This window comes from Channa argus, chromosome 3 (genome assembly GCF_033026475.1).
Source record: "Channa argus isolate prfri chromosome 3, Channa argus male v1.0, whole genome shotgun sequence".
NCBI classification, from domain to species: domain Eukaryota; kingdom Metazoa; phylum Chordata; class Actinopteri; order Anabantiformes; family Channidae; genus Channa; species Channa argus.
Window position 1 is genome coordinate 28,533,422 of NC_090199.1, and position 19,018 is coordinate 28,552,439.

The following is a 19,018-nucleotide window of genomic DNA, read 5'->3' on the forward strand; positions in this document are numbered from 1 at the left end:
TGGGCCCTTGAGCAAGGCACATGACTTAATTTCCCTGGACCCGTCTTTCATAGATATACAGTACTTACTTCAGAGGTCTTCATGTGTATTATTTAGTCTCTATGCTCATGTCAGAGGTAAAACATATTCAAGCTTTTTTCTAAGCACATTAACACCATTAGACTGGTTGGCTCATGCAAGTGAAACATACACGCACACACAAACACAAATGCACTGTGTAATTACCCTGTGGCTGCTGCTGTACATGCTGGCCATAGACCCATACAGAGGGTCTGATGGTTTGAGGCCGTTGTCATTGTTAACCTGATGGAAGGACTTAGCTAGCTCCCCTGGATCAACTGCACCTCCACTGTTCTACTGGTCAAGTGCATGCACAACAATAATCAGAAAGACAGAAAGCAAAACCAAAAGGAAAGAAATTATAGGAACAAAGGGCTGGGAAACTAATTTATTCAGCTAATGTACATGTTAAATGTTGAAATGAAAATGCTATCAGGTACATTTAATTTGCCTGATAGCATTTTCATTCAAAGCAATTCCGCTTCCTTTACAGCCTGACGTACAAACCATATTAAGAAATGCATGTTGAAAGCACAACACGTAACGCACAGCATGATAATATTACTTTGCTACAGTGTTCAGTTGTATTAATTTTATAATACATTTTTAATAGGAAGTTTAATATTTCTGAAGCTTGAATAAGCCTTTTTGTTTTTTTTGAGTGTTACATTATGTACAAATCTACATGCATTCCATCTGATTTAAAAAATCGTGCATTGAATATTGTCAATGCACGATCCATAAAACAGTCATGCATTTATCATGCATTAATAAAGCAGGTGGTAAAAAATGCTCATTCAGATTCACCAACATGTTGCTTTGTTTTCACCCCCTGCTTTCATCTTCTCACCTCATTCTGTTCCTTTGATCAACACTTTGCAATAGCAGCATATTACCACAAGGTGGCAGCAAAAAACCAGTGTGGGTAGCAGAGGCGTTTGACTCATCATTGTTCACCATAAGATGTTTCTGTACCTTGCTTTTGTTCTTGTGATGGCGTCTGAATCGCAGTAGCTCTTTATGTTGCCTTGAAACAAAGTTCACAGCTGCGTACTCCAACAATGCTGAGAAGACGAAGAGTAGACACACTGCCATCCAGATGTCTATGGCCTTGACATAAGAGACCTGTAAGCACACACATACACTTCCTGTGTATTTGCAGAACCCCATCAAAAATTAGATTGGTGCAGACACTCCCACACTTCAGTCAAGTAAGTGGTAAATATTTATATATGCCAGTACTTAAAAAACAAACAAACAAAATAAAATAAAATAAACTACCACTCATAAACTGAACAACTTATTAGAAAAACATATCATTTGGTCAACTGAAAACTCAATAAGGTAAATAAAAAGGTTTCACCTAAAAAGTTGAAAATATAAAAACAGGCTCAGTCCATGGCAAAGGCAACACAGACTGTTGCCTAGGGTACAAAATGCCAGGGGTGTGTAATATTTGTTTGGTTTGGACATAGAAACCTCACTAAATGGACATCATGTACATACATTACTCTCAGAAGTAGGCGCATCAGTAGGTGCATATCATCACAACATCTCCTCTTCCTTAAATTATAACTCTGGCCATAACAAAGCAGGAAATTAACATGTGTTTCTAATATGTGTGAGAAACGCACAGTGCCACATCATTATGCCTCATTATGCCTTCCTTCCAAAAAAAAACGATGTATTCTCCTCCACATTGTGTCTGGCTTTCCAAGTATATGCTGATGCCTGCAGTCATAACATTTGCAAAACAATCAGTGAACACACCCATAACACCTTTGCCTTGATTTGGAATTTGTTTGAACAGTCTTTCTGTTAAGTGGAAATTTATTCTCTGAACTTTTTTTGCTTAGTGAGTGTGTTGTAGTGTATTATTGTAATGTCTGTAAAGCAACAACATTTGGTTATCTCCTCTTGCATATTGCTGCATTCACAGTGAGGTACATTTATCAGACAGCACTTGCTGCAGCCATAACTGTATGCTTTGCTTGACAGATGCCAGAGCAGGCAAACTTATATAATGTCTACTCAAGGGGTCTAACATGTGCTGTTGAGTTTCATATGTACCTCAACTGAAACTTGCATTTAGGCTGTTCATCCATGCATTCATAACACTTTGTTTACAAAGACCACACAGAGGGGCCAACCAGAGATATAGAAAACTGTTGAATGAGCCAGTGTGAAAACCAATAACTCACTCGCCGTCAAAGGTCACTCTTGGGGCACAAGCCACAGCCAAACACAAATTGTCAAGGATGCATGGTGTAAAAGTAGCTCAAGATAGTTTCAAAAGCACAATACTCTTGTCAAGGTTGTGTAGCATTAGACAATTAAACCCATGGTTAAACCCAAGTTAAAAAAAGATAACAGAGATAGGCAACCTAGGCAACTTCGTTGAGTAGCACAGGCAGCTATTAGACACTGCTCCCCAGTTAGTCCCATGCATTATTATCCAAGACCCCCCCCCCCCTGATCTTTGGTAGAATCTTAATCATTGAACAGCTGCATGCACTGCTCTGATCTTCAAAGTCTTTCTCTCTCTTTTCTCTCACTGTCTCTTTTTTTTTCGAATGTGAATAATGATTGCCATTGGTGGAAATCCAAATCTTTAAATAGGTTATTAGCAAATAACCACCTTGCAGTTCTTTCTGTTAGTAAAGGTATAGTTTCAGTAATTCACAAAATACGTTGCATTAGCACACTCAATTACTCATTATGTTCACTCAAAACGTAATTGCATTTGCAGTTTAACTGTATAGGAAAGTATTTTTTAGGACAGTGGGTTGGGAAGATATATCTGTAATGAAGATAGATGTGGCAGAGGCATCTAGTGCAGAAGCAGCAGGTCAAATTACTATTATTCAGTTATAATTATAATGTTTTTGTGCGTGCGTGTGTGTGTGTTTTGGTCTGTTTGTGCTGTATTTGTGTTGTGTGTATGGCACATTTCCGTCTATTATTGGCAGTAGTAAGACATTTTAAAGATTGAGTTTGTTTTTAAATAGACTAAATCAACATGAAAACCACAGAGCATCAATAGGTTGATTTCCACTGTAGAAACCTGGTGAGCTGGAAGTTCGAGAAGTTTTCAGCACTCCTCAAGAGGTAGTACTAAAGGTTCAATTATACTTTCTTTGTTTGGTGTGTTTGAAGAAATAAAATGGTATGTGTGAGTTCTTCACATGAACAGCATCACGAATGTTAAAATAAACTTTAATATGTGCATTTGTTGCACTGGGGCTGCAGACAGACCGTGCAGACACAAATGTATGGGCTGCTTCCCCCCCTGTAAGTCTCAGGAACTTATAGGAGGTAGGGGCTTTAGTTACTGTGTCCTCTTAAGCATTAGCATAACAAGAGGTGTGTGAAAACACATGTGACTGAAACTAAACACAAGTGAAAAGCAATCAAGAGCTTGTTATCTTTACCCTACAAGTCTAGATTATGGTTAATTTAAGTTCGTGCCATGAAACCCAAAACCACTTTATGGAAAAATAAAAGCCAACCATTTTTAATATTAGCAAATATCAGAAGCATTGCAGAAGCATTTGAAATATCCTAGACAATAATGAATATGCTGAAAAAGTACGAAATAAACATAACTGATGTACCGAGCAACATGCACAGAATGACAGCAGAATGGTAAATGGCGCCTTTCCACCTTATTGGTACCCAGAGCGCTTTACACTGCTTCTCATTCACTCTTTTGCACTCACAATCTGTCTTCAGCTGTCCTACACTCGCCGGGACCAACTAAGTTGGGGTTCAGTATCTCAATTCGACATGTGACTGGAGAATGCAGGGATTGAACCAACAACCCTGGGATCAGTAGATGAGCACCACCACTCACCAATTCTGTAAATTCCATCCTTCCCATCATCAGTATTGAGAAAGTATGGTGTTGCTGGTAAAAATGTAATTTGTGTAGCTTAGCTCTAAGCTACACAAATTACATTTTTACCAGCAACACCATACTTTCTCCTAGTGGTGAGATTTGAAATGTCCTGGATCAATCTTCTCCCTAGAAGAAAAGTAGTTGTTCACCAATCCCTGGTTTGTTAGTTCAATTCCTGGCTCCTCATGTCACATGTGAAATTGTCTTTGAGCAAGACACAGCATCCCAAATTAGTTGCTCCTGGTGATTTTTGTTGAACAAATTTTCCAGTAATCATTAGAGACACTGTTGTAGTGATGCTGCTGTTATTGTATATGGTGTGTAGCTGTGAATATGTCCAAGGAGTCTGTGGTGTCAAAAAGATGTTGTTTTATTCCTTTATGAAAGACTGACTTATTCAGACATGTGTAGCACACTAGAGTGCAAAGCTCTGTTGAACACTGGAAACATGAGAATCCTTTAAACCCAAACACACACAGCTTCCGTCATGTTGTTGAAGTGTATGTTTATAGCATGTGTGTGAGAGTGATGGGTGTGCTAATAAGGGTTATACAACAAAGTGCTCTATGTCGGATTTTCTCTCATGCATACAAGATATCAGAACAAGACTCACAAGCTCTTTCTCACAAATGCCCTAGCAGATGCATGATGTGTGTATTCAATATCCATGCAAACCATCCACCAACACACACACAAACGTGCGCGCGCAGGCTCTGTGTTGTGTTATTGTCTGTGCATATTAAATATGTGTTGTGAATATATTCATATATGTGTACCGTGCCTCTCAGTTGAACCCTTTATTATCAAGACAATCTGTGTGTGCATTCACTGATCACTTTATGAAGAGGAATTCCTTGCAGCTACTCCGCCAAAATGTGTACATTTACCAAAATAGAAACGATATCCAAACACCAGGCTCAGATGAAGCGTAAAGCTGACTCAATTCAATGCAAATCTACACTTCCTGTATACATCAGCATGATGTAACATAATTATAACAATGTGTGGCCTAATCTTTATACATATATACCCATTTACATACAGATATTTTCTGTATATTCAAAGCCTATGAATATGCAAGCGTCATGTGTAATTTTATTCACACATAAAACAATTGCATTTCTAAGACGCCTCCCTTAATGTAATAATATATGACACATGCCTATCTAGCAGCCTTGGATTAAAGCAGTGAAAGCTTTTGACTACTTTCTTACTGAAATGTACCACTCCATTTTCTGGTTAGAGATATGATGTCTACAAAGATAAAAGCAATATCCTGAAAACTCCATCTAGTTCAGTTCCTGGATCCAATCTCCTAAACAGAGAGCATGACCTTAGGAGGGGTTTTCACTTTACATGAGAAAAAACACTGACCTTAGGTAGTGAAGTCCTGGAACCTGAGCTCTGTGTTGTCATTGTGAGCACAGTGGTGATGCCCAGTGCCACTCTGGCTGGGGCCGCATCCATATTGATCCAAAAGGAGACCCAGGACAGAATGACAATCAGCAGAGAGGGGATGTACATTTGGATCAGGTAGTAGCCCATCTGACGTTCCAGGTGGAATCGGACCTCAATACAAGTAAATTTACCTGCAACAGAAAGCAAAGGCTTAGTGAAAAAATATAAACTAACTAATGAATTAATTACATGATTTCTTTTTTAAACGCAACATTTAGCAGGAAATACAGGACACAGTTACAATCTTATAAGGCTCTGTTTGCTAGATTTACTTGAACTCTACATTTGCTTCAAATGCACTTTGCCCAGGCTTTACCCCACAGCCTGACTTTAGATTTTCTGCCTCAATTAACTAACAAGATGAAAGAAGACATTCACTTTATGCCAGTCCTCAAAATCCATCCCTTCAGAAAAATACTGGTAATGTCACAGACAGAAGCATGGCTACAAATTTTGGGTTGTATATCAGTCTGTTTGTGGCTTCCTCTTGAAGCTGTTGTTTTTCTTCACTTGTTCCCAGCAGCACTAAGCATGATGGATGACATGTGGCAACCGTTTCACCCTGTGTACATGTTACGTGTGTCGCGATGCTTAAGGCAGTATGAGTGTATGTGTATGTGTGTGTGTGTTACCTGTATTGTAGTGCTTAGTGCAGTATCTGAGGTCTGATTCATCTTTGAGGATGAACTGTGGGAGCGTGAGGCCTTCGGCCACTTGAACTGGTCCATTCGCCTGCCACTCAAAGATCAAGTCGTTCATGGTGTAACCAACTGAAAAAAAGCAAACCACAAGACATAGCCTTAACAATTCTCTGACATGGGGACATTTTACTCAATCCAACAAGAAATCAAACTATAGTTTTAACATTTTCTATCATTCTCAGCCTCAGCTGTGATTCCTTATTCTCATTTATTCAAAATGTTTTTTAATGCATTTGAAAACAAAAACTCAGACATGTTTTTTTCCTGTATTAGAAAAAAGACATTCTGCTGTTTTATGGCAGCATACCATCTAAAATCTTTGATATAAAAGCAGTCTCATTAGGGCCTATCAGGGCCCAGCCACATTTCTGCTGCACTGAAAACCATTCGGACAAAACCTGTGTCTCAATATGCAATCAATGTTGTGCTCATGTCAGAGGAAAACAGAGAAAGTACTCCTCACAGCTACAGCATATTGCCAGGGGTATGACTGGTGGTGGCATTGGTGGCATGGGAACCAGTGTACATATGTATAATATATACAATATCATAAAATCATCAAAATATTATAAGCCACATTAAAAGGCGTGCAGTTAATCTACTGCAGAATGTGGTGTCCTAAAATCAATGTTATCAATGCAAATACAGTTATGTAGGGATTGTAATTCCATCCAGAATATGTTGTCTGTTAACACAAAAAGCAGATGTTGGGAATTACGGAAAAACACAAATGGAATTTCAAATATGTTGATTTCTGTCTAATGTCCCTAGACGTTAAACTAAAATGTAAAGATGTCTGATCTTTACAGTACAAATTCCAGTTTGTCCATGTCTTCTGTCTTTGTCAATAAATATTTGTAAGGACGTGCTCAGACTCTCATCAAGGTTAGAGAAAGGCTCTCCTAACAGAGAAGACATGTTGGTTATTTTTACATGATCACTATTACAGGAGTCTCACCCATCCCAATACAGTGCCTTGTTCATTCACAAATATGTTACATTGATACTGGAGCATAATACATCTAGTGCATTCGGTTCCCTACTAACACATAATCATAATTACAGTTAAGCTGCATAGGAATGTAATTTGGATCACATTGTTGCTATAACAAAGGTTTTACTCATATTTGTATTATGGCTCTGTGTAAAACGTGTAAGCACTATATGCAAGCCAGAAAGAAGTAAGTGGGAGAGACTATGCCCCCAGCATTTAACAAGTGTCTGTGCTTTGCTCTGGTTGTTTTTAAGTTGTACAATTGCACCTAGCGGCAACAATGTCATTATCCATTAACTCAGAGAACTTAACATGGTACTGGGCACACGAACTGCAACAACTCGATGCAATATTATTTCAAATTCCACTACTTCACTCTAGTAAAAAAAAGATAAATTAATCAAATCAAAATCATAAATCATTATATGAATTATTCAAATGAGATTACCTCTACACATCACTTTACCATCGGATTAAGGTTAGTACAGCTATAGTTCATGTTTAATGATGAATTGCTGCGGATTTTTATCTGTAAAATGTGCTTTAAGTCATGCGTCCCCCTTCTCTCTTTGTCACTATGTTTCCTGTGACATCAGTGAGAGCAGCAATACACCAAACGCAAACAGAGCTGGAGCTATGTATGGTAATGCCTCTGGTCAGAAGGCTGCAGCAGAATATAGCCACCAATGAAGACAAATAATTTGTTCAAGTGCTGTCGGTCCCCTGCAGCCAGGACATGCCTCAGAGCATGAAAGCATGAAAGCAAGAAAGATTCAGTCATCATAATCCAAAATACCAAATTATTATACATGACTTTGTGTTTGCTGTTAAACATATGGCCATATATCAACTTAAATAGTGTTTCCACATGAAATGAGGAGGATGTGAGTAGAGTAATGCATAGCAGTACACTGTAATCCCTGAGGGTATAGAAACAGACCCAAGCAGAAACATCAGTCAGATAAGGCAAACTCATATGAGAAGCCAGTGCAAATACTACGATGAAGTAGTGGAGCATAGGCTGAGCAATGTTAACTTATTCATCGATTATGTGTGACCTAAATCGTTGAAATTCTACAACATGGATCTGAGGAGCTTTTCTTTTAGCCTTGTTCTAAACAATTCAAGTACTTGTGCTGTCACTCAAGCCTGTTCACAGGCAGAAGCATATTGTCACAAAGCCGTCACAAGCTGCTTCACTTATTAACAGTTTCCAATAAATATATATAGATTTTTAGAAACTAGAAGAGGAGGAGGCAATACATTAGCATACCATATCAACATCCTTTAGGCAAATGTGGCATTAGGTTTAAAAAGAGCACCTTCTTTCTTTGTTAAGCATTTAAGATGCCTATACTGATTTTTCCTTGCTGACAAAAATAATCAACAATCTGCCCTGTTGTGTTCACATCATATTTGTGGCGCAGGAAGGTAGAGTGGTTGTCAACCAATCTCACGAATGTTTCAATCCCCACTTCCTCCAGTCACATGTCGAAGTGTCGTTGAGCAAGACACTGAACCCCAACTTAGTTGCTCCCGGTGAGTGTTGGCCAGCTGCTTAGCAGCTCCACCATTGGTGTATGAGTGAATAAGAAGCAGTGTAAAGCGCTTTGAGTGCCAATAGGTAGAAAAGCGCTATATAAGGGCAGTGCAAGACCATTTACTAAACTCTGCAAAGTAAGGGACTTTTGTTTGTCCTTTAACCAGTCTTTCTGCACAGGCTTGGATATTTGATGCGGCTAAGTTGTTTGTACGGAGACACTGTCATAAAGGATAATGTCAGGGAGCAACAGTATCTTGTAAAAACGATCATGGATCATATGGAAAATTGTAAAATTTTAGCCAGAAGATTGGGTATTAGTTGTGAAGGTTAAGGACAGAGTAAGGAGGTCAGTGTTATTACGTATGTGTGGATGTGAGTGTGTGAAAGTGAACTTACAGCTCTCCAGTTGCATAATACAGGTCTGAACATCCATAGGGAAGTTTTTTAGATCCATGGGACATGACAGAGTTAATGTTAGTCTGAAAGTAAAGAGAGGGGACAGAACAAGTGAGAGGTGGCTCAAAGACAATGACCAGGTTCGTCAGCCATGAATATTAAAAACATATATAGTTTCAGAATGTGTTTAATTTTTATATTAATGTGGTAGTGGGGTTTATTTGAAGCTGCAAAAGACAGCTCCAATTTGAATTTTTTCTGCTGGTTATTGACTATAGTCAATACAAACTGCTGCTTCTTTATTTTAAAACCACAAGCATGCTAAATGCATTTTGCAAACACACTCTAAGGGTTCTGGCTGTCCAATCTTAATTCTAAATTCATTATTTACTATATCTAAGTCTTAAATTTCATATCATTTTTTGTTATATTGTTTATTATGCACCACTAAAAATGTTCTTTGTCAGCTAATGAGCATATTTCTCACCTACCAGCTTAACAAGGTCCTGCACTTACCTTATGGAGTATAAAACATTTCCATTCTTAAATATCCTGAGCAATTTGTTGTCTGTAGTGACTTCATGAAAGTGTGCTCCCTTCTCATTGGCAAAGAACAAGTCTGGTTTCCAAATGGAATCTAACATAGATGGATCCAAGTCCAGGGAGTCATCTGGGTATTCAGAATAGGCAAGCCTTGGATCATTCCACTGCTGACGGAGGAATATGTTTACACGATAGTCCTACAGTAAGAGAAAAGTAACAATGACAAATTTACCTGACAAACCAAGTTTGGCTTATTCCAAGTGTCACTGAAGATTTGCATTTGGGTGACAGCTTTTAAAAAAATAAACAATGAATACTTGGTGATGTGTAATTCTGTACTGGACAACAGATAAAAATAAGCAATTTAGCAGCCTAGGGCAGCTTTTTTTTAACTGTTTTGTAAAAGGACAGACGATATATATGGCTCTTTATAGATGCCATCAAGAATGTTTCTTACAGTACAGTCTACTGTTTGATTATTATTATTATTCTGACCAACTTCAAACAGTAAAATGTTTAACTCTTTTTCCTAAACACTTTTTTCCCTCTCAACACTTCTCACACTCTGCAATCTACACCTCTTCAGGTCCAGAGGAATTTTAGGTTTATGGCCTAAAATTTAGAGCAGGTTTGTACTTTGGAGAGCTGGCAGTTGTTCCCTTGTGTAAACAACACTGAAACCATGGTAATCCAGTTCTCTTGATTTAGTCTCTAAAAGTGTCCAAATAGGCTGAAGAATCTTTAGATCCCAATAGTTCTCAATTTTTCCATTAGCTAAGAAAAACATATAACTTAAATTGACTTAAATAAACCAAAACAAAAACAAAGAAGAGCTGCTAAGAATGGCTGCTTTCATAGGAACTATTTATTTGTTCTTGCCAAAGACAAATAGACACTGTAAAGTACTAAGTACTGTAAAAAGATCAATAAATTTGTGATTAACGTTGTATGCGCCAACCAAGGGTTTCCTCAGTTTTAGTTTAAGTTTTATGAAATGTGTATTGTGTATTGTTAACTGTACTGTATTGTGTTGTTTCTGTGTGCTGATGATGTCATTAGCGACATCAAATAGCTTTGATGTTTGATAGTTAGGTGTTTGGATAGCATGGTTGCCTTTGTAGGTTACCTTTTAAATTTGTTGTGCAGTTGTCAAGGGAACAATACAATGCAAAAGGTTTGTGGCAATAAAGGCAGTACTCAGATACTGAAGGGTGCAGATGTGACACCGTGGCTGGAGCAGAGGAACTGACTACAAGAGAGCATGCTGTTCAGCTCAGCTACTGATGGGTGCTGACGTGACTTGGTAGCTGGAGCAGAGGAACTAACTACAAGGTGGTGTGGACTGTAACAACGGTAGAAGAAAAAGGTTAAGTGTGTAGCTGTGGAGGCACACGGTTTATTAGCAAGTTCTGCGAGTTCCTTGAGTTCAGTGAGTTCAGCCATACTTTGAGAAACTTGTTTAATGAAGCTGTTTGCGAACATGCTAGTGAGATTACTGTATTTAAACTTGTATGTACAATTGACCCGTCATCGGCTAAGTTGAGAAGCAAGTACGATAAATGTTCAATGTTCGTCAAACAATGACCTCTGGAGTGAAGTTTTTGCTGGAGTGTCAGATTCGTCAAAATCTGATAGACAAAAGAAAGGCCAATTTGACCAGCTGACGAAGCAAGACCAATATGCACCTTCTCATGGATGAGGACTTCTACAATGTGGTGGAAACCAAGCTGTTCCCAGAGTTCAACCAACTGTTTGGTGAGTTTTGTAGCATAAATCCCTCACTCAAAGAAACATTCCATGAACTTAAGCTCGAAGAAGTAATGAAAACTCATCAGAAAGACTGGTACAAGCCAAAGTTAAATACACTCAGAAAACTTGGTGAAGAGGTTGCACGCTGGTTAACAGAGGCACGTCAACGTTGTGAGCAAGCACGTAATCTTAAATGGTCTGCACTCATATAACGCTTTTCTACCTATTGGCCCTCAAAGCGCTTCACACTGCTTCTTATTCACCTGTTCACACTCGCAATCACACGCACACTCATACACCGATGGGGGAGCTGCTGTGCAGCTGGCCAACACTCACCAGGAGCAACTAAATTAGGGTTCAGTGTCTTGCTAAAGGAAACTCCGACATGTGACTAGAGGAGGTGGGGATTGAACCAACAACTGTGAGATTGGTGGACAACCACGCTACCTTCCTGCACCACAGTCACCCAGTAAGGCAGATGAGAGAGTTGAGCACAGTGTGTCTGTAGTGTCTTCAAGGAGACCTAGGAAGTCCAGAACAAGTTCTGTAGAATCTCAAGCTTCAAAGGCATGCCTTGAGGTCGAACTAGGAAGACAGAATCTATTAAGGAAGCAGTAGCGTTAAGGCAAAGACACGCTCTAGAGCAGCGAGAGCAGCGGCAGAAAGGGAGCAGGAAAAGGCTAAGCTTAAGCCAGAAGAAGCGAGGATTAGAGCAGAGAAAGAAGAATTGGAAATGCACGCCGCTATTGCAGCTTTTAACGCATGAAGCCAGATCTTGAAGAAACATACGGGTCTCGTTGCGTCTTAGTCAGGCACAGACGTTGAATGCTCGGGAGGAAGAACCTGTTGCCGTTGATGCGGCTGTACAGTTTGAAGAAGCAAGAGATGAAACTGTTAGGGGGTGTTTTGGTGCTGAGTACAGTTGGAGTGTAAAGGCTGAGGCTCGCCCTGTGATCTCCAAGCTGGTTGTTAGCCAGCTTCCAATTTCAAAGGGTCAAAGGGTCGTCTGTTCATGTAAAGAGTTTCACAATCTGCTAAATTGGTAGATGGACACTAGTGCCTTAATACCCCACTAAAGGATTTGGACATTAAAATGCCAAACAACCGTGTGGAGGCTATGTTCCACCAGGAAAAGGTTTCGTCAGCCGACGCTGACCTACTCAGATTCCTATGGTGGCCAGAGGCAATGTTAGTCAGCCAATGGCAGAGTACAGGATGGAGGTGCACCTGTTTGGTGCCAGTTTGTTGCCCTAGTTGTGCTAGCTATGCACTCAGGCGATGCACAGAAGACAACACACATCTGTTTGATGCCTGTACAGTAAATATGGTGCTGCGAAAATTTTATGTAGGTGACTGTCTAAAATCGGTTGAGACTGATGAAAAGGCTCTTTACCAGTTTGAAGACTGTATGTCAGATGGGTGACTTCAGGTTAAACAAGTGGATTAGCAACGATCGGATGGTGTTAAAAACCATTCCGGAGGAGAACAAGGCGATAGAAATAATGGATCTGGATTTGGATCAAAATGCACTTTCAATGGAAAGGGTATTGAGCGTGCAGTGGTGTATTTAGTCAGATCAATTCAAGTTCAGGGTTTTTATATAAAGCAAGCCCCCCACCAGAGGAGGGATTTTATCCATATTGAGCTCAGTGATCCTTTGGGAATGCTGGCACCTGTGAATTTATATGCTAGGAAAATAAGTCAGGTACTTTGTAGGATGAGATTGAGATGGAATGAGATGGTGCCTGAACACCTTGCCCAAATGTGGTCCCATTGGGTGCAAAGTCTAGAGCATCTAAACGACTTTGAAATTGAGAAATGTTTTAGACAGCAGTTGCTCAGACAGTGTCTGCTCAATTGCATCACTTTGCAGATGCTAGCGAGGATGGCTATGGGACAGTAACATACTTAGTCCAGCAAAACATCAGTAACCAAGCTCACAGTGCCTTTGTGTTGGGAAAGGCAAGGGTTGCCCCCCTAAAGCCCATGACTATCTCTCGTTTGGAGCTTACTGCAGCAACCTTAGCAGTCCGTATGGACAAACTGCTAAGGAAGGAGTTGGAGCTTTCACTGGAGGACTCTGTGTGTTGGACTGACAGTACAGCGGAGTAATATTTAATTTGATCACATCATTACTGGCATCTAATCTAATGTAATTCTATCACCTTTGATCTTGTAAATGACTGCTATCCCCTTTAATCTAAAAACATTATGAGGAGTTAAGCCTAGTTTAGGTGAGGAAGGACGGTGACTTTGCATAACTAAGGAATGTTTTTATACTGTACATAGTAAAAGGTTCCTTTCTGCAGAGTAGGAAATGTTTGGGTCACAATTTAGGCCATTTGTTTCATTTGTTTATTTTTTTAAATTTTTTAAATGATCAGTGAGAATAAAAGCAGCATGTGCAACTGGGAAAAACACAAAGCATCCCAAACTAGTCCCTAGGAAGCGTCCCAATGTCAGTCTCACTTCACAGCACTTCAAAATCTGCTCTATAGGAAATTCCCAGAATGCACTGTAAAAGACAGCAAGCATCTCTGCTCACTATGTTTAGTGACTGGAAATGACAACACTACCCTTCCACCTCACTACACAGTCAACAGAGCCCCAGTTGCACAGTCAACACAGATGTGACAAATTTAATTACACAAGGAGAAGTTAGAATTAGGCATGCTAGTGATACTAAATGCTGCCAATGCAGTTTTTATTTATGAGATGTTTTCTCTATACCTACGATGTGAGAAGTATCCCCCCGAGATCTAATATAAAACCAATGCAGTAAAATGCATTTACAAGTGTGTAGTAACTGTGGTTTACAGATAAACAGACGTGTTTTTCTTTATTTTTCATTTCTTTTTACATCATGTTGCTTGCGTAAGTCTTGTCATATTATGATTATTGCAGCCAAGGAATTGTGGTTCTGGTATATCAATATATATATCGATATCAAGCGTTCACTGATGCAAAGATAATATTTAAAATTAAATCCCCCAATTTACTGCATTATTAAATGAAATTTACAGCGTGTTTTATCGTAATAGTGGTGCACCTGAACAATACATTCTTGTAGGTACATGACAATAAGATGCAATGTTTGGCCGAGAAGAAGGTCACAACCTGGGAACGTGAAAATAATTTTTTGCTGTATCTATTTTCTAACTAAGGAGTATCTTCCAAAATTATGTGGTATGCATGTAATTCATGCTAATAATTACAGAGTAAGCACAGGGTCACAATAATTGTAGGATTATATGAGGACCTTGTTAAAGAACAATATATTTTATCAAGTGTTGTATAATGACAAGTGTTTTTGCCCAGCTTGCTGTGCATCAGACCTAACTTCCAGTTAGTTAGTTACATACATTTTAATGGGTTTTGTTTCTATGGCTTTACATGAGTTTTGAGGAAATTGATATTATTGCTGCTCTTTTCTACAGTGGCTGCTGGTAATAATCTTTAGATGTGTCAAGGAAAGTCAGATGGGTCCCCGGGTCTACCTTAGATATCATGTCTCTCTTTTTAAAAAAAATGATTTATACCTGTTTTTCACAGGTCTGTTTGATGGACTAGTTTTATACAGTTTTGTTAATAATCAAAAAAATGTGATACAGAATAGCTGTATCCTATATTTGGATTGGGACAACAATAATTAATCTCATTTGTCTAAGATGTTTTTATGTCATGTTTCCTGTTCTGATGCCTAATAGTGACTAACCCAATTAAATAATGCACAAATGCATCTAGCAGCAATACGCATGCACACATTACAAGAAAATCTAGAAATAGTTTTGGCACACAAGTTAACTTGAAATGTTTTTTTATGAAGGTAAACATGTCTTTTTTCTCTGTGTAGTCAGAAAAATGAAACAATGCTTGCACACAGGATGGATTGGGGCTAGAGAGACTGAGTTATAAAATAAAAAAAAAAAATCTAACAGTCGTAAATCTGGTAACACTGATATCATGTACAGACCAAGCAACCTGTGTTGTGTGTGCTGTATGATAGTGACATTGGGTACTAGGAAACCCTAAATTTCACCTCCTGTTTGTTTTTTACTCTCTTACAGTGTCTGAATAGTAAAACAAAGCAGAAATAAGCTGTGTTACAATACAAATGATACTGTGAATGTTTGACAGCAATAAAGAATATGAAGTTATGCCATGATGTGCCATGTTGGAAATGTGGGCGCCATCTTGTGATCAATGCTGTAATTTTGTACCTGTGCCTGCCACAGTTATTAGAATGTGTTAAAAATTTTATTGTTATGGCGAGCAATATTTTAAGTATTTTGAAAAACTAATAACTATAAACTACGGCTGTCAAAATACCAGGTATTTTTTTCATTTTAAATATTCAAAGAAAATTAACACACTTAGATTAGACTAAGATTCATGCTGATTAACCATGTTCTGTGGTGAGGTGGCTTAGTTGGCTGAGTGCCCTATCAACCATAGGGTCAGTGGTTTGCGGCCTGACTTCCCTGGTCATATGTCAAACCTCCAAACTGTCCAACCCATGTCTTTAAGGTATGGGAAGTGCACATCTGAGCTCCAGTCCCAGGCCTTGTATAAATTAGGAAGGTTTCCTTAAGGAACGACAGTTGGTGTAAAAATAAATCGTGTAAAAACACAATACACAGCGTATTGTGTTTTTACACATGATGGACTTACAGGATAAAACAAAAGAGAGAGAGGTGCAGTGGCACCTTCACATTCTCTATTAAGCACTTCAGTAAATACTTCACAGTGTTTGTTTTTTGGTGAAATTCAGGTACAGTTGGGTGCAACAGTTTTTTTTGAATAAGGCTTAAAGAAACCGCTCATTGTGTCAGGGGTGTGGCAAAGGCAAACCCAAATGCAGGACAAAGCTGAGAAGGTAGAGTAATTATTCAAGTGCTAAGCCTTGAGCTTTGAAACAAGGAAACTAAGGTCAGTGATGAACACAAACACTCCAAACAGAGAAGGCACAATCCAAGGAAATAACAATTAACTAAGGAAACCTGCCAAAATAACAACGGCTTTAACATGACCCACCACATGCTAGACTAACAATACGTGAAAGCAAACATGAAGAAATGTTATTTTTTAATAATTAACGGTTGCTTATGACACCAAGGAAATGTTGGAAAGAGTTCTTGACACACACAAAAGCTGCAAGGTGGCAAGCGCGAAAGAAAAGCAAGAAGGCTCATCAGTGGCACTACTCAACACACCAGAGGTGACAAGACAAACCGGTAGTGAGTGTTTCAGAGACCCTTAAATGCATGGCCTGATTGCCATGAGAGGAGCTGCTGCTGGTAAGCTGAGAAGCAAAACAAAGAGCAGACAGAGCAAAGTATTTGTGAGAGTGAAGAGGTGAGTGTGTGATTGGGTGTTTGTTTGGGTCTGCGTATAAGAGCAGAGGGCTTTATGTGTGCATGAGCCTGATCAGTGAGCAATATGCACATAAATTACCAAGCAAGATGTGGATCCTGACAAATTGCTAAATGTATCTAACATAAAAGTAAACAAAACAAACTATAGGTTTGAGATTGCACTTATACAGCTGTCTGTGGAGATAACGCTTTAATAAATGCACCTAGAAGCGCCTGATCTCGTCAGATCTTGACAGCCAAATAGAGACAGGCCTGGTTAGTAATTGGTAGGAAGACCACCTGGGAATAGTAGGTGCTGTATTGGGGCGACTGGTGCAGGAAGGTAGAGCGGTTGTTGCAGTTGTTGGTTCAATCCCCAGCTCCTACAGTGACATGTTGAAGTATCCTTGAGCAAGACACTGAATCCCAACTTAGTTACTCCCAGTAAGCATTGGCAAACTGCAGCTCCCTCATTGTGTGTTTGAATGGGTGTGTGGGGTCTACAGCCATGCAGTGCCTATGTCAGAACTATGGCAGATTTAATGCTTGTAAATAATAAGTTTGCTGAAATTATATCCAGCTACTGTCTTGTCATGGCCACAAGTGAAATTTTTATTGATGCGTTGAGGTTATGTTCATTGATACATTTGCTGGTTAGAGGAAAAGAAGAGTGGGTGGATAATGGTACAGATGGTGAGAAGAGATAAAAGCCTTAATCCCAATGTGACATATGGCCACTGCATATCTCTCTTTATAAACTGCATATGATGACTTTTGCATTTGCTCTGACCTGTAGCACTCTATTAATCAGGCCTTTATTACAGAGTGGCTGGATGGAAGATATATGGCCACCTTCTTGGAATTTACCCAAAGGCATGTAAAGATTTCTGACCGTATGATGATAATAATGTATTCAAAAGGGATGTATGCAGGAGAAGGACTGGGTGGAGTATAATGGAATAGGGACAAATGGTCTGCACTTATATAGCACTTTCTACCCTTTGGTGCTTTACCAATGCTTCTCATTCACCCATTGGCACTCACCAACACTCACCAGGAGCAACTAAGTTGGGGTTCAGTGTCTTCCTCAAGGACACTCTGACATGTAACCAGAGGAGCTGGGGACTAAACCAGCAACTGGAGTATTGGAGGATGACTGCTCTAGCTCCTGCGCCACAGTCGCCCCAATGAGGAGGGCTCATTTTGAGGCTCATGATAGCTGTGGCTTGATCACAAAAGCTTGCATATTGTACGTTTCAGTGCCAGGCAGAGCATCATCCACCTGGAGGTAGGTGAGGATTATGGCTCAGTGATTTTCTGACATGCAGTAGAAACAAATTATACCATGGCCACAACTTATTAAGATGTGCGAATCAGATCATTCATGTTGTAATTACAACGGACAGCTTGTGGTTTCAGCATAGTAAACTTAGATTGTAGTTGGATTTAAGTGCTCTCTGTCTGAATACAACAAGACATCACACTGAGGGGATAGGAGCAGTTTGTTGCATATCACTAAGATGGACTGATTCTGTCTACAGTGGTGCTGTTTTCATAGCAGCTAAACAGAGGGGCTGTAGCCCACTCTGCACATCAACATCACGCTTGAGCAGTGCGCATGTGGAAGTTGTGCAAAATCATGCTGAGCTCAAGATCTATACTGATATAACCTACATTTTTATTTATTAATTTTAAGTTGATTATTATGGTAAAATGTTACTTTTGCTCCATTAAAAACAACAATAAGCGGAGTAAAGATTATTAGGGGGAGGGAGAGACATACTTTTTACAAGGTTTTACAAACGTCATTAAAAAAAGCAGGGTGGGTTATGAAGGGGTTTTCACCCTTGGATGAAAATTGCTGATCTAAATTCAAATAGATTAATAAACAGCCCATTAGCTATGATAAAAATTAAATGGAATATCCTGTCCAAGTGTGCTGTAATTGTTGACAGATGATAGGGGTACCCACCTAGGTTATCCAGCATCCCATCTTAATTACAATGTGAATTATCTCGTCTGCATGCCCTGATGGGTCACAGCCATGGTATATTTGTATTTTTCTTCCTGATGTCACTGTGGAGAATCTATAAGATGGAGATACTTCCACAGTAATAAAACTATTTCTCCATTGGTCTACCAACTCAGTCAGAACAACTGAGGGAAATACAGAGATTAAGACATTTGGAAAAATATTCTGAATCATTTATAGGATCTAATTTCTTGTTCTTCTCCATAAATGTCAGTGATCAAACTTCAGTTATTCAGCTTCATCTAAATTATCCACATGTCTCTTAGAGCCCATCCCAACTAAACAGTTCA

General features: G+C 39.2%; 1 protein-coding gene across 2 annotated transcripts in view; it reads right to left on the reverse strand.

Moving 5' to 3' along the window:
• glra3 (glycine receptor, alpha 3) overlaps positions 1-19,018 on the reverse strand; it is a 59,811-nt gene that overhangs the window by 9,937 nt on the left and 30,856 nt on the right. The window contains exons 4-9 of one of the 2 annotated variants that reach the window (XM_067498671.1): positions 9,567-9,790; positions 9,051-9,133; positions 6,049-6,186; positions 5,333-5,547; positions 1,036-1,185; positions 226-354 (exon numbers count right to left, since the gene is read on the reverse strand). In XM_067498671.1, coding sequence (XP_067354772.1) covers positions 226-354; positions 1,036-1,185; positions 5,333-5,547; positions 6,049-6,186; positions 9,051-9,133; positions 9,567-9,790 — 939 coding nt within the window. The remainder of the gene's footprint in view (positions 1-225; positions 355-1,035; positions 1,186-5,332; positions 5,548-6,048; positions 6,187-9,050; positions 9,134-9,566; positions 9,791-19,018) is intronic. The other variant, XM_067498670.1, reaches the window with a different exon arrangement.